Source organism: Panthera leo, chromosome C2 (genome assembly GCF_018350215.1).
Source record: "Panthera leo isolate Ple1 chromosome C2, P.leo_Ple1_pat1.1, whole genome shotgun sequence".
NCBI classification, from domain to species: Eukaryota; Metazoa; Chordata; class Mammalia; order Carnivora; family Felidae; genus Panthera; species Panthera leo.
Window position 1 is genome coordinate 83,527,252 of NC_056687.1, and position 21,476 is coordinate 83,548,727.

The 21,476-nt window shown below is 43.6% G+C and overlaps 1 protein-coding gene across 2 annotated transcripts in view; it reads left to right on the forward strand.

Annotated features, from left to right (window-relative positions):
• The window catches only part of KLHL6 (kelch like family member 6), a 95,613-nt gene that overhangs the window by 22,294 nt on the left and 51,843 nt on the right, over nt 1-21,476 (forward strand). For both annotated transcript variants that reach the window (XR_006207087.1, XM_042955001.1), the window contains exons 2-3: nt 937-1,102; nt 15,284-15,733. Coding sequence is in view for 1 of the 2 variants with exons in the window: in XM_042955001.1 (XP_042810935.1) it covers nt 937-1,102; nt 15,284-15,733 (616 nt within the window). In the remaining variant the exon portion in view is untranslated. The remainder of the gene's footprint in view (nt 1-936; nt 1,103-15,283; nt 15,734-21,476) is intronic.

A 21,476-nucleotide genomic window follows, 5' to 3' on the forward strand; every position in this document is an offset into this window, starting at 1 on the left:
AGGTAGCATGATAAATTCACATATGAGCCTGGGAGGGGGTAGAAAAAATCTTTGTATTTCTACTTATCTATTAGTTATTGAGAATCCTTACAGCAAACTTTTAAATGACTGCTAAAATTCCCATTATAGACGAGAAAGCTGAAGCTCCTGGAGATTAAGTAACATGTCCAAGTTCTGAGTTGGTGGATCTGGTTTTCAAATCTTGGTCCATCTCATGTCAAGATCAACATCTTTTCCATCTGTTCCCCTGCTTCCGGGATAGACACTAAATATCCAATAGTCTAGTCCTGGGGAGGGAATAAGCATAGCCAGAGGTGAGACAGAGTAATGGCCTTGGGGAGTTCTGTCCTATGATAAGGCAATTCGAGGCTCCCAGCTCCAACTGGGAAGCCATAGACAGGGGTTGAGCCTCTGGAGTGAGAGGTACTAGCAAGATCTCTTGTGTTACTGGAGGGCATTCGGGCCCCAGCTGGCCAGGCCTGGGTGTGGAGGCCAGCTTCCAGGCCAGAGGAAGGCTTAAATGAGAACTGAGAACTGAATGAGAAACCCTGTTTTGGGGTACTAGTAGTTGAGAAGGCCTGGGCAGGGGAAGGGTGCTACAATGCTCCCAGAAGACTCTCCAGCACTTTGAGCCATTAAAGTAGTTCTTTGGGCCAATAAAGTAGTTCTAGATCCCACCAGCTTTGCCAGTAGGGCTCCTACTCTTTCTTCAGATCTGGGATTGCCTTAGGGACCACAGCTGGGTACAGCAGAGCAGGACACCTCAGTGCAGTAAGTATTAATTGAATGTCTGGTGTGTTCTGGGTGTTAGAGGAACACAGAACAATCATCCCAGGTCCTGACCTTAGGGACCTCGCTGTTCTGTGGGGGCAGATAGGTGTGAAGGGGGTCTGTTAAGGTCATGGTAGCACTCACATTCACACATCTCTCTTCCAGGGCCATGTTCTGCAATGATTTAAAGGAAAAGTATGAGAAGAGGATCATTATCAAAGGGGTCGATGCTGAGACCATGCACACTCTTCTGGACTATACATACACCAGCAAGGCGCTGATCACCAAGCAGAATGTGCAACGGGTCCTGGAAGCTGCTAACCTTTTCCAGGTGTGTGAAGAAATAGTTTCAGTGCTTTCCTCTGGAGCAGGGGAAAGCAGTGATTCCTCAGAGATCTGTCTGGACTGGCTCTCAGGCCTATACCTGGGACATACATACAACCATACTCATACCCACACTTAGTTGGGCCTCTACTTACTTGAAAGTCAGAAGATGCTCCTTTGGAAGTTTCCTCAGAGGGGGTGAGATGTGGCATTGACTCCTTAATGCCATAGAGCCAGGGCAGCTTGGTGCCTGGAATCTATATGTATTTCCTGACTGCAGTAACTACAATTTGCAGAAGCCTAATTGGAGCCAGGGGTTCCAGTCACCACTTCATATACATAACTTCGAATCCTTACTGGGAAGGAAGGGAAGGCAGTTTCTTCTCCCTATTTTACAGGTAGGAAGAGCAAGGCACAGAGAAGGAGGTTATTTGCACCCTGGGCCTTCTGCATCCAGGGGCTACATGCTTGCCACTAGACCCTACAGTCTCCCTGGGAGCAAGTGTCTAGACTTGGGGGGAATGCCCGACCTTGACTGGTCAGCACTTTGCGGTGGGTATGAAAGAAGAGCACTTTTCATGAGGGGTATTGCAGAAGATAAAAGACAACCCTTGGGATTAATTAAGTTTATTCATTTATTTTGAGAAAGAGAGAGAGAGGGAGAGAGAGAACACACACACACACACACACACACACACACACACACACACACACACACGTGGGAGAGGGGCAGAGAGAGAGGGAGAGAGAGAGAATCCCAAGCAGGCTTTGCACTGACAGTGCCGATGCAGGGCTCGAACTCACTAACCTCGAGATCATGACCTGAGCCAAAATCAAGAATCTGATTAACCAACCAAGCCACCCAGGTGTCTCTAGGATTAAGTTTTATTGTTTCCTTTTGACTACGTTTGTTTCAATCTGACTACAAGTATATTTAGCTTCATTGACTAATTAGATCCATAGATTTCTGTCAGTTGCATCCACAGTTATCATTGGGGCACCATCCCAAGTTACTATCTTTGCCTAGGTCTAAAAGTACACCTTAAACTTGGTTTTGCCGAGTGAAGACAGAGATTGTCTCACTGAGGATGTTGAGATTTATTGACAAACAGAGTCTAGGGACAAACCAGGTCATTCCCAGGGACTGAGACAAACATCAGATCTTGTGCATGGTTTGGGACTTGGGGAGGTGGTATCCTTCTGGATCCTCAGTAGGTCAGTGGTTGAGGGGAAACAGGTGGGGAATGAGGGGCCCAGAGTCAAGACCAGGGACTATGGGATTTTTTTTTTTGTTGAGACTGGAGCCTAGGCAGGATCTGTGGAGTCCAGCAAGGAAGGGAGAGTAGAAAGAGGGAGGAGAGTCAACTATAAAACAGCACTGATGAGTTACGAATAATTGCCAATTTTATTGTCTCAGCTTCCTCAGGGTATTGTAAAGATACAGAGCAAGTTACTTCCATCAGGACTGGTCATGCCTTCTGGTGATGTGTCCAAGTCAGTTACCACCCCCACATACAGCCCTCCTCCCTTTCTCTGTCCTTACCTGCTTACGCCTTTAGCCTTACTAACCGGCAGGGAAATACTCCTCATTATGTGGAGTGAGGGACTCAGTAGCTATATCGTATTCCTTCCCTCCTCCCCAACTGCTCCAACAATCTGACCTCAGCGAAATCCTTCCCAGGTCAGATAGGGCCTCTATCTAGTTCAGCTTTTACCTGGGGGCTAAAACAGAGCTTCATGTATTCTACAGTGGGGGTGTGGGTGTGGGTATATGTGCAAATCTTTATTTAGCCTCCTTGTTTTCAGTAAGATGTCCTCATGTGTCTTTCTCAGTTTCTGGTGTCCCTGAGTCCAGAACCTCTCTGGTGTGGTTTCTCCAGAGATAAATCTTTTCCAGCAGGAACAAAAAATCTATCTTTTGTTAGGTTATAAGAGGTGGAGAGGAGTCCCAGGAGGCTTAAATTCTTCTTAAACCCACCCTTGTTATCAGCCCCATCTGCCCCGGCCTTGCTATTTCCCTGGGACTGTAATATTTCTGCTTTCTGGGGTTCTGAGGGACAAACTCCTTTGTAGGCACTTGGTCTGACCTCTCTTCTCTCAAAAAAAATCACTCTCCAGTCTTCGCATTCTGTGGTTTGGGGTTACTGATATCTCCTGGTTTCAGTGAGGATGGAGTTTGTGTTTCTGTTTCTTGTTCTCCTTTTCAGTTTTGGGTGATTTTTATAAAAACTCTTTAGATAGTAAAGACTGTTATCTTTTGTAATAGTGTTGCAAATATTTTCCATTGGTTATTTGACTCATGATTTTTAGTAATGACTTTTTTATATATAAAATTTTAAAATTAGTGTTTAGTCAGATCTATTGATCATCTCCTTGATGTTTTTTGCCTTCATTGTATGGTTTTAGAAAGACCTTCCCCATTGCTTAATTATATACTTACTCACTTCTAATTTCTATTAGTTTTGTTATGTTCACAGCTTTGATATTTAAATCTTTAATGTATCTGGAAATTATTCTGGCATAAAGTTTCCCCGTTGTCTTCATTGTCGTTGTCCTCCTCCACTGCCTCCTTTCCCTCCTTCTCCTCCTTCTTCTCATTTTCTCTCAAGTTGTGAGCTTCAGCAGAGATTTTGGTTTTAATGAGAGGCGGAAGGAAGAGGAAGACAGAGATAGGATAGAGATAGAGCACGTTCTGTTTATTATTGATTCCCCTATCCTGGTAATCCCTCACCTCAAAATTTTCCAAATCTCATTCACTTTCTAGGCAAAAAATAGTAAGTTCTCTCTGAGGCTATTTTACTAATTTTCCTAATGAGTGTTGATTCTTATGAAAACAAGAGAAGAGTGCTCTGGGTGTCTGGTTAGAAAGTCTGTTGCTTCTGGATAACTTGCTTTGAAGACTCAGATGTAGAAAACTGAGGATATCTTCATTCCTGAAAACACCACAAAGGACAGATTTGTAGGTTGTTGAAATCACTTTGTGGTCTTAAAAAAAGTATTCTTTTGAATGGATAAAACATACCCTTGTTCCAAATTCAGAAAAACAGAAGGGGAGACAGTGAAACATTTTGCTATCTTCACTTTTAGTAGTATCTTGCTGTCCTTTGTATTCTTTTTTTAAATTTTATTTATTTATTTGTTTTGAGAGAGAGAGCACGCGTGCATGCTCTTGGGTGGGGGTGGGGGGGAGGGGCAGAGAAAGAAGGAGAAAGGGAATCCCAAGCAGGTTCTGTGCTGTTAGTGCAGAGCATGACACGGGGCTCGATCTCAGAAACGATGAGATATGACCTGAGCCAAAATCAACAGTCAGATGCTCAACCAACTGAGCCATCCAGGTGCCCCTGTCCTTCATATTCTATGCACAGGGTGTGGCAGGTACTAAATGGACTGCCACGAGAGGAACTTTGCAGTCACTTAGCTGTGATTAATTAGCCAATTATGGGGAGAAATATATTTTCTCCAAGTAGTTTCTAGAAAGGTAAGAGTAAGAGAAGCACCTATGAGGAAAGGCCCAAGCGACCCTTCACAATGTGAGGCAGGGTTGGGGCTGCAGGGAACTTGCCTTATCTGGAACTTCAGGCTTCTGAGTTCTAGATAAGCAAGGCAGTGAGAAACTGTAGAAACTGTAGGTGTGGGACAATGGCTATAAGAACTTGGTAAGATTTTTCAGTTGTGGAGAACTGCCATGTTAGTTTGGAGAACTTCATCATATTTGTTACTTTCATTTTTATTATTAAAAACTCATGAAAGAATAAGGGTTTTTGAGCTTATCTGCAGGGTAGCAAAAGATGTGAGGTCAGGGAGACCATGCTTACCCTTCATTTAGTCTTGGGACAGAAGATGGCTAAGATAACAGAGCAGCTGGTTAGAAGGAGCTTGGAAGAGAAAGGGAAATCAGGCTGAGACCTGAGGGGTGATGTGAGGAAAGAAAGAGGGATGCCAGAATGGTGGCCTGGTCATCTGGCCTGGGGCCGAGAAGACCCAGGTGGGGCCTCCACAACACCTCTGGGGCTGAGATCTGTATGGATGAGGTAGCCATGTAGTCAGTGGCTGACCCGGATGGCTGGGACTAGCTTCTTGGCTTACTCAATATCTGGATCATAATACACAAATATTTCTTGAATTGGTGAAGGCATGTGTCACTCTTGTCTATTGCTAGCTGAATATGAGGACTGCCTCAGAAACTGCTCAACGCCCCATCAAAAATTGCCTGACCTCCTTTAAGAGGACACTAAGAAGCCCACTCCTGGCTTTTAGAAATGTTGTGGGGTGGTAGAGGAGGAAGTATTCCACAGGTTCATACTAATAATTGCTTCATTTTTAAGCACCCACTAAGTGCCAGGCACCTAACAAAAGCAGGTCTCACTCATTACATTACATCATTACAGATGAACTTGTGTTGTCATTGATAGGGACCCACAGATTGTGTCTACCCACCATCGGAATAGCCAGTGGATCCAGGCGAGAAAACCAGCCCAACTGTTTCTTTGCTACTGTCTAGAGAAAATCAATCTGTTGACTGATGCATCCTCTCCCACACATTCCTTTTGTCAACCAATGTTGCTGTGTGGCCATTGTAGGTGATAAGAAATTGGGGTTACTCTCCTGGGTCCGCAGGACAGTAATAGTTGTGCTTCCCAGAGCATTCACAATGTGGCAACTGTTTTGCCTACATGGTTTCATTTAAAATGAGGTATGTATTTTTACCCCCAATTTTTAGTGATGTAAAAGATCAAGGTTTCATGGCTAATGAGAGAGGAGCCTGGATTTCACCCCTATCTGCTTATGCTAGCCTGTGTGTTCCCCACTACATACTGTGTGCGTCCCTCAGAGCAAGGCCTGGAGCAAGTCAGGATCCTGAAGGCAGCTGGGGCTGTTGGCATCCTCAGGGAGGGCTGCCCAGTGGAAAATTCTGGAAACCAGTGGGGCCCTGTAATTGTGTCAGCAGGTGAGACTGGCACAGCTGCCACCCCTCATGCCTGACTCCCTCTGGGGAAACCAGATGTCCCCATCTCAACAGTGAGCCTGCTGCTGTCCACACAGTGTCTCTTTAAACACATTTCTGTGTTTAATCTCAATGTTTACTCTTTTTTACTTTTAGGTATAACTTACGTTTAGTAAAATGCACACATTTAAATGTACAGTTTTTGATTTTTTACACGTGTTTGCAGTCACGTAACCACCACCCAGATCAAGCTCCAGAACATCCTTGGCATCCCAGAATGCTCTCTTATGCCCTCCACAGGTAGTACCTCCCCAGGGAGAGCTATCACTCTGGCATCTGTCACCATACATTAGTTTTGCCTCTCTGAATTGCATATTGTTCTTGAGTTCTAATTAGTATGGAGGATCTAAATCTGAGGCTACAAATGTAGGTATGCAAAGATAAAAACATGATTTAACCTATTATTTTTCTAACATTGAACTTAATCTGTTTCCTGAGCTTCCCATTCTATCAGTGATAGAAATTGTAGTCAACCTAATGATATCTCATTTCAGGAAAGCTTCATCAATTTAGCATCTGGTTTGCTTAATGGTTCCAAGGGGGTGTTTACAGATTACCAGGACATTATAGAAAGAGGCATCTGGCCCAGGCTTACCATGGTTATTTGCATCATTGGTCTATGCTGGCACCTGCTGGAACATCTGTGTTCCCATTGGTCTCTCTCTGATCATTGACTCCTTCACCCATGGCATCAGCTGGAAGTCCTCAGGCCCACCTGGTTCAGGCCCTCAGTCTTTGTGGGTCACTGTGCATTCTCTTTGTCCCATTTGCAAGGCCTCCTCAGGTCTGCCAGTCCTCTCAGTGATTTCTTTGTCCCTCTCAGGAACACACAAGAAACTTCCATTTGCTTGCCTGTGCCAGTCTGGAACTATAGGGAATTTGGAGCAACTGCCATAGGTCCCCTTTGTCTAGAAACAACGCATTCCAGCTTCTCTTCTGCTTCTGCTACACTGGACTGCCGCTTTTCTGATTTCCTTTAGGAAGTCGAGGCACACTTCCTTTTGCTCTCAGCTCCACAATCTCTAAGGAGCTTTTTGCTTTTCCTTTACTCTAGAGTTTGGCCTGGGTTGGGAGGCAGGGCATCATCTCAAGGACCCACACCTGCTTCTCACTTTATCGCTAGACTCTCCTCTTTTTTCTTGGCTCCGGAATCATTGTTGGAAAAGCTGGCTGCTACATTATCATCCATTCTCCTACGTCTGTTGCTTTGACATAAACTGTATGCCTAGACTCTTTGGTATTCTGGCTTTTCCAGTTCAAAGGGCCCAGTTATTACTACTAACTGGTGTTTCAAAACTAATTTTCTACTGTAGGTTCTGAACGTGTATTTAGAAACTCAAAAATCAAAATTGTCTTCTTTTGTCTATCCTATCATTCTTTCCCTGGGTATTCAGCCCTAGTTGCTGCCCATGGGTGGTGAAATACAGGAAGTGGGATATGGGGTTTTTGTTGTATTGAAAATCCATGTTACTACCAGATTTTGACTTTTACTTCTACCTAATTTCTACAAATTACTAACTATTTACTACATTCAAGGTACTTTGTAAGAAACTATCGGGGAAATAAAGACAAAAATTATAAATATTGATCACATTTGTTTAGCAATTTATTGTATTCTTTCCCCTGCACTATCCAGTCTGATGTTGACAATATTTCTGTGAGTGGGCTGGCCAAGTAATTCTTTCACAATGAGACTGCAAAGTGGGCTTTATTATTCTCAACACTTTCCAGACAAGGAATCTGTGGCTCAGAGAGAGTTCAGCTCATTAAAGATTTGAAGCCATAATCAGAGGCCTAAACCCAAAACTTCTGACCCCTATACCTGCCTCCTGCCACTACCCCCAAAGCCTCAAAAGCAAGGACTCCCACTGAGCTTTTAAACCACAGGGCAATCCAGCCAGACCCCAGGGCAGAGTATAGGGTAGAAAAACGTTCTGGCCCTGAAGGAGGTGGCATTGACTTGGACTTCATAGAATAGGTAGGATTTCAACACGTGGCAGCTGGGTTGGGGGAAAAGTATTTAGGCAGAAGCAAAGACTTAAGTTTCCACTTCCCTACCTGATAACTTACCTGTTGCAGCTGTCTGCTCATGGACCTGCTTCTCAGGACTTGGCTTTGCTTAGATGCCCTACTGCTTCTGTGCCCTAAATTTGCACACACACACACACACACACACACACACACACACACACACACACACTATATCCTGAGCATCAAACATATCCCAGACATAGTCATTCCATTTAATCCTCATAGTGGTGTCCCTTCTTGGCCTTCATCGTGTCCCTGGGCTGAGTCACTAAGCTCCAGCACTTGCCCCTTGACTCTTAGTATGGCCCATGTGGCTCCCTCATTGTGTGCTGCTGGCCCGTTGGGGGCCCCACTAGCTCCTCTGAAAATTCAGGGGCTGTCTGTTGCCTGAATCTTGACCAAGCTTCCCACACCCTTTCCTTTCTCCCTGATCCCACTTCTGAGGTCAGTGTGCCTCTATAGTTGCCTCAGTCCCCCAAAACCTGCCCCACCTTAGTGAGTGGACCTTTTGCAGGTCTTAGCTCCCTTTCCTGCTCACCCCATATAATTTCCAGGAACCAGCAGACCCCTCAGCCAAGTCTAGAGCAAGGACTCAAAGTTTGGAGCAGAGGACATCCTGGGAGTAGGGGGGCGGCGTATGCCCTTTGGTCTGAAGTAGATTATCATCTGAGAGAGGGGGAAAGGGGCAGGGATGGAAGATTAGGATCAGTGGTAATTTACAAATTTTAAGTATGAAGATCCTTCTTTCATATCAATACACACCCCATAGAAAAGTTTTATTTTTTATGACTATTATCTGAGAAGAAAAATGGTGACAAAAAAAATTTACTAGGAATTCATAAACAGGGGTGCCTGGGTGGCTCAGTTGGTTAAGCATCTGACTTTGGCTCAGGTCATGATCTCACAGTTCAAGAGTTCAAGCCCTGTGTTGGGCTCTGCACTGACAGCTCAGAGCCTGGAGCCTGCTTTGGATTCTGTGTCTCCCTCTCTCTCTGCCCCTCCCCTGCTCATGCTCTCTCTCTCTCAAAAATAAATAAACATTAAAAAAAATTTTTAAAAGTAAATAAACTTAGAAAATGAATTGACACTTTCAAATAAATTTGAAGTTTTTAAATCTCATCAACAAATTATATGCTCTTCACATACACTGATTTGTTGGGGCTTGAAGGTAAGAATACCAATGTCTTTATACACCCTTTGCAATAACTATAAGGTCACTTAGGGACTGTGGTCAATGGAATTATTGATTTGGGTCAAAATATGGCTTCAGTTTTTCTGGGGTGGATTTGAAGGCACCTCTAGGGAGATGTGGAATTACATTGGTTAAGTCTGTTAAGATCCCAGATTCTGGAGACCCTGAAGGGAAGCAGAGGAAGGACAGTGGAGATGGGGAGCAGGGCGTACATTCTCATTGAGACAGACACTTCTCATGGGAACTGCAGCCATGTCTCAAGTGGTTTCTTTGATTGTATTTTTAGTCCTTGTTCGAGGTCAGGTGCCTGACTGTAACCTTTTGCTCACATGTCCCCTCAAACAGGAAGTTGGCTGTCTGTTGCCATTATCTGTCATCGCTCAGCTTTAATAAACAAGTTCATGTGTCATTTGGACAGGCCGAGAATGAAAATTTACACTAGCGTCTTAAATAATCTTGAATATGAAGAAATAAAAAACACATATATTTTAAAGAAAACAATTTCTTGTTCCCATGACTCCCCTGCCCATCAGCAGTTTCTCAGCCATTGGTTAGTATGCTGCTCTATACCCCTCATACTCAAAAGTATTTATTGAAGCATATTCTGGGGGGAATGTAGGCAATTTGGAGATCACCACTACCCTTGTTCTCATAAGGCCTCTTCAGACTCTCCTTGAATTTTGTTAGCTCAACAATGTGACAGTTACAGAGGCAGTGTGATGCCCAATGAGAAGAGTGAGCTAGCCATAACCTTGAGCATCATCTGTACCACTTACTGGCTGTGTGGCCTTAGGCAACACACTCAACTCTTTGAATTCTCTATTTCTTCCTTTGTGCAAATGGTCTGTGCTAATACCTACCTTATTATTACTTGTTAAATAAAGTATATTTGTTAAAAAATAAAATTTATTCATTAAAAAAATGGGTGGGAAAGTGTCTAGCATAGGTCTTGGTACATACTAGGTATCTGAAAACTATTTTCCTCCCCTCTCTTCTTTTTGGCAGAGTTTGTGCTAGGGGCTATTAGAAATAAAAACACAAATATGACCCAGAACCTGCCCTTGGGATGCCTGACTGTAGTACAAAGGAGAAATGTAATTGGTGCTCCACAGAGGGTCAAGCGAGTCGCTCAGTGGAGCACAGAGGAGGCAGGGATTGATTCTGTGTTGGGCAACTGAAAAAGCCATGAAGCAGGAAGTGGCTTTTGAGAAAGAACTTCATGAATTGGCAGGATTTCTCCATTTCTTTTCCCTTCCCTTATCTTTCATTTTCCTTTCTTCTTAAGCACATATTGACCCAGAATTAAAAATGTCCAGAGGCACAGAAGGCTTAAAACACAGTCAAGACTCTCTGGTCTTGTCGTCCTGGCTCTCCTTCTTGTGTTGGCTTTGTCCTCAGGTGCATGGATACTAGAGAGCAACTCACAGCATCTCCTGTAAACTCAATTTTCAGAAAACTGCCACAGGTGCAAACAGATGCTTGCACACTGTTGTAGGGGTTCACAGACTCTGGACCCCCTCTGTCAGTCCCAAACTTAACACTCCAAATGAAGAAAATAACCTGTGTGTAGATGAGGCGATGGCCATGGCACTCCTTCCCTTTTTTTTTTTTTTAAGTTTTATTTATTTATTTCGGGGGGGGGGGGGGGAGCAGAGAGAGAGAGAATCCCAAGCAGGAAAGGGAGAGAGAGAGAATCCTTCGTCGGGCTCTGCACTGTCAGTTGAACTCACGAACCGTGAGATCATGACCTCAGCCGAAATCAAGAGTCACTTAACCTACTGAACCACCCAGGCACCCCTCTTCCCTTTTTTTTGAAGTTAGTTTAAAAGGGGCCTTCTCAGTTGAAATTGGGGTGAGCTATTCTGATTCCTTTCTTAAACAGTGGAGCTCTGGAGTCAAACTTGCCTGGGCAGGGAGAGAGCAGGATTTTAACAGAGCGATGAGAGAGGAAGCAGGTTCAGGCTGATGAAACAGCCTGAGCACAGAAAGGCTCTGTGACAGACAAGCTTAGGAATGTTTGGGGAAGGTGAATAGACAGGTCTGACTGTGGAGAGGTTCTATCAGGGAAAGTCCTGGTGACAGTGTACAGCTTGAGGGGTAAGAATAGGGCTGCCTTCACTTTCAGGCAGTGGAATCACCGAACTGTGTTATATAGCATTTATCACAGTTGTAATTTGACACCTGTGTGATTGTTTGATTACTGTTTGCTTTCTCCACTCGTCTGTCAGGTCCAATGAGCACAGGCACTGTGTCTCTTTCTGCTCACCTCTGTTGTCCGATACTGATTGATGGCCTACTACATAACAGATGTTCGGTACACATTCTGGAAATTAACAGGTGGATGAATGGGGGAATGAATGGTGTCTGGGTGGGGAGGGACACCCTGGATCAATGTTTCTAACAAATGTGAGCTCCAATACTTGGTTTGATTCTCCTTCACAGCTTCCTTCTTTGCTTATCAGTAGTCATGAAGCAGGGGTAGGAATTGGCACCTTGTGGGTCAAGCTTTCCTCCAGGCAGATCAGATTACTGGAGCTCTTGTTGGTGAATTGTGCAAATCATGGTTGGCATCTGCCAAGCCCTTGTCCTGTACACACACTGCTCGACCTGAGGAAGCTTGAAGTTGTCTTAAAACATGCATTTTTGGAATTAGATAAGACTGCTTCAAATTTTAGCTCTACCTCTTATTAGCTATAACTGTTTGAGGAAATCACCTCACTTCTCTGGATCTCCTTTCCTCATCTATAAACCAGGAAATATAATAAACATCTACTTTATAGTATTGTGAGGATTAAATTAGCTCAGTAATATAAAGGGGCTGGCACATCATAGGTGTTCTTTGTTTTATTTTTTACATTTTATTTTCTTTTCTCATTGTGTCCTTGAAAATTGCAAGGAGTATTTCTTTTCTTTTCTTTTTTCTGATTTTAAAAGCAACTTCATGCTCAGTGTAGAACATTTGTTCTAAACAGCAAAGTCTAAAAGAAAAATTAGCAACTGCATTTGAGATAAACACGATTCGCATTTTGATGTGTTACCTTCAAGTGTTTTCGCCATTCATGAGAGACTTGATTGTAAAACAGATAATTCTGTCACATGGTGGACAATGCAAGGGAGGACATAAAGGTAAACAGTGAGAAGTAAGCCTTCAGCTGTACCCAGACCCCAGCCACCAGTTCCCCTCCTCAGAGACAACCACTGTTACCAGGTTCTTAGGTGGCCTCCTAGAGACAGTTTACATATTTAGAAAATCTATTTTATTTTCATACCATCTTCTTCTTATGCAAACACTGGAATAGTGTATGTGCTATTTACACTAGAGGCTGTCACAAAAGTGAGTTCCCTTTTAGCGCTCATAGATATCTCTGTGGGCAGGGCCACATACGGCTCTGGTGACAGGTTCTGAGGGCTCAACAAGGCTTGGTCTCAGATGTATATTTTTACTCTTTGAACTGAAAATCTGCAGACAACTCAACAGGTGTTAGAGTTCTCAGTCTCAACCGTTTCTACAGTTGCTCATGCGAGGAGTAGATCTGCAGGCCATGGCTGGAGCCAGCTGACAGGGCAGTCTGAGGTAGAATTAAAGCTACTCCAACATTTCATTGACCCTCAGTCAATTTTCTTAAAGTTTATTTATTGATTCTGAGAGAGAGAAAGCGGGGAGGGGGGGGAGGAGGGGCGAAGAGAGGGAGAGAGAGAATCCCAAGCAGGCTTCATGCTGTCAGTGCAGAGCCTGATGCAGGGCTCGATCTCACAAATCTGTGAGATCATGACCTGAGCCAAAATCAAGAGTTGGACACTTACCCAGCTGAGCCACCCAGGCGCCCCTGACCCTCGGTCAACGTTTTCTAAACTGACAATTGGGACGAGAGTTCTGACATGGAAAGGTAATATGTTGTAATTGGGATTGATCCAAAAATCCGGGATGTGTGCCCCCTAGAATGCACTGGACTGAAGACCAAAGCCCAATCATTCTAAGACCAGTCCTGCCCCTGCCCCCACCCTTCAGGCCCCACAACTCTGCTACCCTCAGCTCCTGTCACTGGAGCCTCTTCTCTGCAGGCTACATCCGTCCCAGTGCAGGTCTGTCCCGTTCATACTGTCACTGGGCCTTGCCTTCAAATTGGCCCTACTTGCCAGGTGCTCTCCACTCAGCCTCCCTCTTTCCCTCCTGTTAATTCATCAACACAAGAACACTGAGAACTTGACTCTCCATGGAGTCCAGTGGATATGGAGTGGGGATAGGAAGTTGGATGTGTTCAAAGCTAAGCTCCAGAGAACAGTGAGTAAGAATGGACTGATGCATTTGAATATCGTACACTTGAAACTAATGTAACACTGTATGTTAATTATATTGGAATTAAAATTAAAAATGAAAAAAAGAATGAACTGATGCATTTGAGACCCCTCATCTGGAAAATGAATATTAAGTAATATAATGGATATGGCAGTGCTTTGTAAAGTGTTAAGTGCTATATAAACATAAGGGACTCATATTTTTTTTAAGTTTTTTAAATTTATCTTGAGACAGAGAGATAGAGAGTGAGCAGGGGAGGGGCAGAGAGAGAGAGAGAGAGAGAGAGAGAGAATCCCGAGTAGTCTCCACGCTGTCAGCACAGAGCCTGATGTGGGGCTCGAACTCACAAACAGTGAGGTCATTTCCTGAGTTGAAACCAAGAAGGGACTCATATTTTTATGAGGATGATGATCATTTAAAACTAAGACACGTAAACCAACGATTTTACAAATGAACTTTTAAATTACAGAAGTGCTACTTCCTTTTAGAGGATTTATAAAGTATGTAAAAAAAAAAAAAGGAAGAGAAATTCTCAGAGTCTTATTAGAGAGTGTAGTACCTTGTATTATTTATACAGTATATTCCCTTTCTATCCTTATAGGACTATTTCTGTGGGAGGATTATTTTTTCCTTGACAACAGATTTTGCCACGTGACTTACTCTGGTTGGTTAGGTGTGAGTGGAAATGGCATGTGCAACTTCTGAGCTAAAATTTTAAGAGCCTTTCGGTAGCTCTGCTGTCTTTTTTCTCCTTCTGTCATAACACTGGCATATATCTCAGTCAAGGGCTTTTCAGTCATCTTGGAATGAAGACCCCTGTAGGACATATAATGTGAGTGAGAGATAATCATTTATTCTTGTCAGCATCTGAGATTTGGGAGTTGTTTGTTACTGTAGCAAAAATTATCCTAAGATACCTGATATCCTGAGATATCATACCTGTTAATATTTTGGTGTACACACTTCAGCCTTTATTTTTATGCCTATGTCCCATATTTTCAATAAAAAGTGGATTATAACATACCTGTGGTTTTGTGAAGTGTTTTTCTCATTTCAGCTGCAAATGTTTTAGCATATATTTCTAAAAGACAAGGATTCTTCTTTAAATATAATCACAATACCATTACCACACTTAAAATGAATAATAATCTGAATTAAGGATCCAAATAAGGTCCATACTTTGCACTAGCTTGATGTGTCTCTTACATCTCTGTGCGTTTTCAGGTTCCTCCTCTCCGTCTCTCTCTCTCAGCCTTGTGATGTATTTGTTGAAGAAATTGAACGGGCTGTTCCGTAAAGTTTCTCACAGTCTGGATTTTGCTGATGGTATATTCCCATGGCATCATTTAACATGTTCCTCTTTCTGCTGTATTTCCTGTAAATTGCTGATTAAATCTAGAAGCTTGATCAGGTTCAGTGAACAGATTTTTAAACTCAGTACATTATGAACATTTTCTATGTCATTTAATTTTCTTGTACATACTTTATTAATGACTACGGGGTTGTTGAAAACAAGAACGTACTATCATTTCTTTAGCTATAGTCCCCTATTGTCAGTCATTGGGATTGTTCTAATTTTTTGTTGCTACACACAACTCCCTGATAAACCTCCTTGGGGACTAATGGTTTTCTGGCCTGATTTGCCTCCCTTCTGTTCTCTTAGTTCCTGCGGATGGTGGATGCCTGTGCTAGCTTCCTAACAGAAGCCTTGAATCCAGAAAACTGTGTTGGAATACTGAGGCTGGCAGATACACACTCCTTGGACAGCCTGAAAAAGCAGGTGCAAAATTACATCATCCAAAACTTTGTGCAGATTCTGAACTCTGAGGAGTTCCTAGAACTTCCCGTGGACACTCTGTACCACATCTTGAAGAGTGATGAGCTGTATGTAACAGAGGAGGCTCAGGTGTTTGAGACTGTGATGAGTTGGGTCCGGCACAAACAGTCAGAACGACTCTGCTTGCTCCCCTACCTCCTTGAGAATGTGCGCTTGCCACTGCTGGACCCGTGGTACTTTGTGGAGACGGTGGAGGCAGATCCTCTCATCAGACAGTGCCCGGAGGTCTTCCCGCTGCTTCAGGAAGCCAGGATGTACCACCTTTCAGGCAATGAGGTGAGCTGACGATGAGCAACACTGGCTAACCAGTGAGGTAAAGGAGTCTGTGGGCCTCACAGAAATAGAGGTGAGGCTGGCTTACAGAACCTTACTTCATGGTGAAGACAATTGCCACACCATCTACGGTTTGAGTCAGGCAGTTCCAGATGCCCTGGATTTCTGATCTGTGAAATGGGGATGATACCACATCATAAACAGCTACTGAGAGGATTGAGTGAGATAGGAAATTGCTCAGCACCGTGCCCAGCACATCCTTCCTCTTCCCAGGGCTTAAGGGTAGAGGTTGGTGGGGGTGACGTACACAGGACAGAATGTGCCCTGTTCAGTCACCATTCCACAGGAGCACAGCTTTCCTAGTTTGCCCGCTCTGGGAACTGCGAGTCTCTTGGATATCCTGTGAATGTTACCTTGGTTCAGACTGTCGTTGTTTCCTTTCCGAATTTCCAAAAATTCCTCAAAACTCACCTTCCTGCCCTCAGTCTGGCCTCCCTCCAATTCATTCACCAGCTGGATAATCTAAAACTCAAGCCTCATCATTGTGTTCTTGGGCTTACCCTCTTCGTGGCTCCCCGTGACTCCCAGGATCAAGCCCACACACTTCCTGCCTGAGCTCCTGTTGCAGGGAGTATGGCCGGAGTCGCAAAAGAGGAGTCCGAAAACAAAATGCAGTTAAGTGAAGGTCCTCATACTCGAGTCGGAATGAGGCCCCGACTCCAGAATGAAGCTTCTTTTTATTAGGATAATTGCTAAAGACTACGTGCATAAAGTCGGCTAAGTAAGTGTGTTAATCAGGCTAATGGTTTAGCTTTTCAAGGTTGAATTTTGAGTTAATTGGTTTCTATACCACTAGGAAGGGTCAGCTGTGAAGGACAATCTGGCCCTGGACAAATGGCTCTAGGTGTTCCTTAGGAGCCGCAGTCGCATTCAGCTGTGTAAACGTGTCCTAAGCCCTTGCACCTTCTCCAGCCCTTCCCTTTTGAAGTCTCCTCCTTTGAGCCTTCCCTCCTGCATCTCCCACATCTCCCAGAGCCTGGCCCTACGCTCTTCACCTCCTGCCCACTTCTCTAGCTCCATCTCCAACCTCTCCCTTCTGCTACACCCTAATGCTCTGCTTGCAATTCCCCAAAGTGGACGTGCCTTTTCACCCTCTATTGCAGGCGAATGAGGTGCTGTTCAAATGCCTTTTCCTCTCTCCATCTAATTAACTTCTACTCTGGCTTCAAAAAGTTAAAGCATCACCTTCTTCAGAGACCTCTTTCTTCTCATAGTCCCTGGTGCATTGCTCTATCGTAGCACCAACCACCGCGTGGTAACCATTGTGTTCCTCATCTGTAAATGTCTCTATACTGGGAGCTTGTTATGGTAGGAAATATATCTTATGGGACTTTTCATCTCCAGACCTTAGGAGAAGCCCTGGTGTAGAGTAAGTGATTGGTAAATGTTTGTTGAATGAAGAAATGAGTACCAAGATGATGAATACATGTATCATTTGGATGTTCCTGGTTCTGCTTAACAAATTTCAGAAGAAATGTTTTATTCAAATCTTTATAAAGACAAAAATAGGCTTAGTGGAGAGGAACAAAACTATCCAGAAATAATACTATAGGGATAGTGTATTTAAAGCTTATACACACTCACACACACACACACACACTCACACACACACACACACACACATATGTGTGTATATATATATATATATATATATATATATATATATACACACACCACTGTCCAGTAGATCTGGGATAGGCTACCAAAACTTCATTAGGCCATTGATAGAAATCCTAGCCACAGGTGGTTTAGAAATTGTCTTTCTGAGGCCCCTGGGAGCCTTCTTTTCCTGTGCGTCCTCTTCTCATTCTTTGTTGCCCTCAGATCTGCTGTCATTGGTTCACTCTGCAAATATATCCTTAAATGTTTGGCAGAATTTACCAGTGATACTATCAGAACCAGGAGTTTTCTTTGTGAGGTTTTTAGCTATAAACTGTATTTCTTTAGTAGATATAGGGCTATCTATTTCTTCCAGAATGAGCTTTGGTAGTTTGTGTCTTTCAAAGAAGTTGTGGAATTTATTGCCATAAAGTTGCTCACGGTATTCCTTTATTATCCTTCTAATAACTATAGAATCCATAGTGCTGTCACATCTCTCATTCTAGATATTGGTAATTTGTGTCTCCTCTTTTTTTTTTCCCCCTGATCAGTCTGGTTAGAGGCTTATCAATTTTATCAAAGAAACAGCTTCTGGTTTCATTTGTTTTTATAGTTTATTTCGCTTATTTGTACTCCGATCTTGATTATTTTCCTTCTCTGCTTGCTTTGGGTTTAATTTTCTTTGATTAAAAATTTTTTTTTGTAATGTTTATTTATTTTTGAGACAGAGTGTGAGTGGGGGAGGGGCAGAGAGAGACACACACACACACACAGATCTGAAGCAGGCTCCAGGCTCTGAGCTGTCAGCACAGAGCCCGACATGGGGCTTGAACCCATGAACCATGACATCATGGCTTGAGCTGAAGTCTGGCACTTAACCGACTGAGCCACCCAGGCACCCCTAATTTTCTTCGATTTTTTTTTTTTTAAAGTGGGAGCTGAAGTCATTGATTTGAGAACTTTCTTTTTTTTTCTGGTATTGCCAGCAGTGCTATAAATTTCCCCCTAAGTACTACTTTAACAGCATCCCATATATTTTAATAAGCTTTATATGTATGTATGTATGTATGTATGTTTGTATGTATGTATATATTTAGTTATTGTAAATAAGTCCTAAACACCAGCTATTTGCCAGATATGGCCCTGGGCACTGCAAAAACAGTTTCTGCCTTATGAAATTGATGGTCTGTCAGAGAAGCCAAGACAGTAAGCAGATGAACAGTGATGAGTACACAGATGTAGGAGTCTAGGCAACCATATGGGCCCTGCCCTATGCTGGATATGTGGGTCACTGGCAGATGGCTCAACACCGGGCATTAAAGCTCTCATAAAATTGCAGACTGTGTCAGTCTCTGCAGCTGCTCTCAGTTCAGGGTCTTGATCAACTACACTTCCAGTATTCTAGCTATTTTTATTTCTGCTTCCTGTTTCCTAAGTCCCTGAAATGCAGGTGATAAAGGTTTTCCTCTTCTATAAAATATCTGTACTATGCCTTCTGCAAAATTGCTGCTATGAAATATGTGCTCTAACTTCAGTGTTTGCAGCGTGGGGGAGAGTGGGAGACAGAAGTCTTCTATCTGGAAGAGTTTCCAGTGGCAGGAACTTGGGCTTGCGTTTAGGTAGATCTGAGTTTTAATCTTGACTGTACAATTTACTGACAGTGTGACCTTGGGTAAGCTACTTAGCTGCTTTAAAGCTCTGTCCTGCCCTGTAACATGGAGATAATGATGTCTACCAACTGATAACAGTTGTTTTGAGAATTAAGTAAGGTAATGAACGTGATGTGGTTAGCAGTGTCTGGCTCATGGTGTGAGACCCCACAAATGAAGACTGTTCTCGTTCTTTTGCAGTTCCTTTATGGTGCTCTGTCTCCCACAACCAAGCATTTTCCTTCTCTGAAGCTAACATTTCTCTTTTCACTGTGTCCTAGGGTTGCTGATTTATTGTCCTAAATCCTTCCCAGGGCACTTTCTCATTCCCATGTTACAGTCTTGGTAGCTGAACCAACCAAACACAGTGATCTTCGAATCAGAGTCTCATTGCCAGTTGATTCCCTGAAACTCCCTGTCTGTTTGCTGCCTGAATGATCTTGGGTTTACTCCTCAGAATAGTAGTGAAAGCCTGGAGGCTAGTCTCTGAACACACTTCTCCCCTTAACCTTCCTTTTCCAAACTTGAACCCTTCTTGCCCTATCATTAATCTCTCCCTTTTAACCTTGTTCCTCCCCTAAGCTCGTAGAGGTGGTGGCAGTGGGATATTTTAGAACCCTAAAAGCAGATGTCAATCCACATTTGATTTAGGGGTGGTAGCCAGTACCTTCATTGAGAGAAGTCTTTTGGGGCAGAGAAAGTTTCTCCTGTATTTAATTACAGGAGAAATTTAGGTGGTCTCCTAAATTTCCTGCGACCACCTTGATCTGTACCAAAGACTGCTCTGACATGTGTGGTGTCATTCATTCCTGAGGACAGAGGGGGCAAAGGCCCAGTCTTGAGGACAGCTTTGTTGAAGCAATATGATCACTTCTGTTGGTCCTCTAGTACAGGCCCTGTTAATGAGTAGTCAGGTGAAACTGCCTGTTCTATTGAAAAAAATTTTTTAATGTTTATTTTTTGAGGGAGGGAGAGAGAGAGAGAGAGAGAGAGAGAGAGAGAGAGAGAAAATAGGGGGAGGGGCAAAGAGAGAGAGGGAGACACAGAGTCTGAAGCAGGCTCCAGGCTCTGAGCTGTCAGCACAGAGCCTGACGCAGGGCTCAAACTCATGGACCTTGAGATCATGACCTGAGCCAAAGTCAGACGCTTAAGGGACGAAGACACCCGGGTTGCCCCTGCCTGTTCTGTTTTTAACAATCTGAAAATAAACTGGTTAGGCCTGATTGTTGCATGCGATTCTTTGGCAAACACTTCTGTGTGTCTGCAACAAAGTTGCACGTCTCTGACTTCAGACAGGCACGTCTCATGCCTTTGGAGTTAATATTTTGCCAAATGTAGCTGTGTTTACAGTTTGATAATAGTGCCACCACTGAGGAGTCCTGCGGTGCCAAGTGATAAGGCAGGTCTTAATACCCAGCAATTCCATCAACTAGATGCCTGTATTAGTTTTCTATTGCGGTGCAACAAATTATCCAAAACTTTACAGTTTAAGACAACAAACATTTGTTATCTCACAGCTGGCAGGAATCTAGGCTTAGTGGTTTAGTTGGGTGGTTCTGGCTCATAGTCTCTTACGAAGTTGTAGTCAAGCCATTAGCTGGGGCTGCTGTCATCTCAATGCTCAAGCGGGGTTGGAGGATCAACTTCCAAGCTCATGCATAGGATTGTTGAGAGGTGTCTGTTCCTTGCTGGCTATTGGCTAGAAGCCTCAGTTTCTGCCAGATGGGCTTCTCCATAGCAGCTGGCTTTCCTCAGAGCAAATGGCCCCAGAAAAACTGAGAGAGCAATCAAGATGAAAGCTATAGTGCTTTTGATAACCTAGTTTCAGCAGAGATATACCATCACCTTTGCTGTATTCTGTTGGCCCAGGGACCAACCCTGGAATAATATGGGGAGAACAACATAAAATGTAAATATCCTGAGGTGGGGATTGCTGGGTACCACTGAGGAAGCTGTTTATAACAGTGATCTAGACTGGAAAAAAATATCTGTATCAGGTCCTGAGTTACCTAGCTCTCCTATTCATTCATTCATTCATTCACTCATTCAACAAAGGTTTATAGAAACTCACAACCTCCAAGCACTGTTCTTGATGCTGAGAATCCATTGAAGAATAAGGGCTGTTCCTGCCCTCAGGGATCTTCTAGTAAATTACAAAGAAGTATGCAAAGTGCTGTGATGGGGAAATTCAGGACTGTGGGAACATGTGTGGAAAGTCAGGAGGCACCTGGATGGCTCAGTCAGTTAAGTGTCTGATTCTTGGTTTCAGCTCAGGTCATGATCTCATGGTTTCATGAGTTCGAGCCCTGCATCGGGCTCCATGCCAACAGTGTAGAGCCTTCTTGGGATTGTCTCCTCCCTCTCTCTCTGCCCCTCCCCCACTTGTGCGCGCGTGTGCGCACACGCTCGCTCGCGCTCTCTCTCTCTGTCTCTCTCTG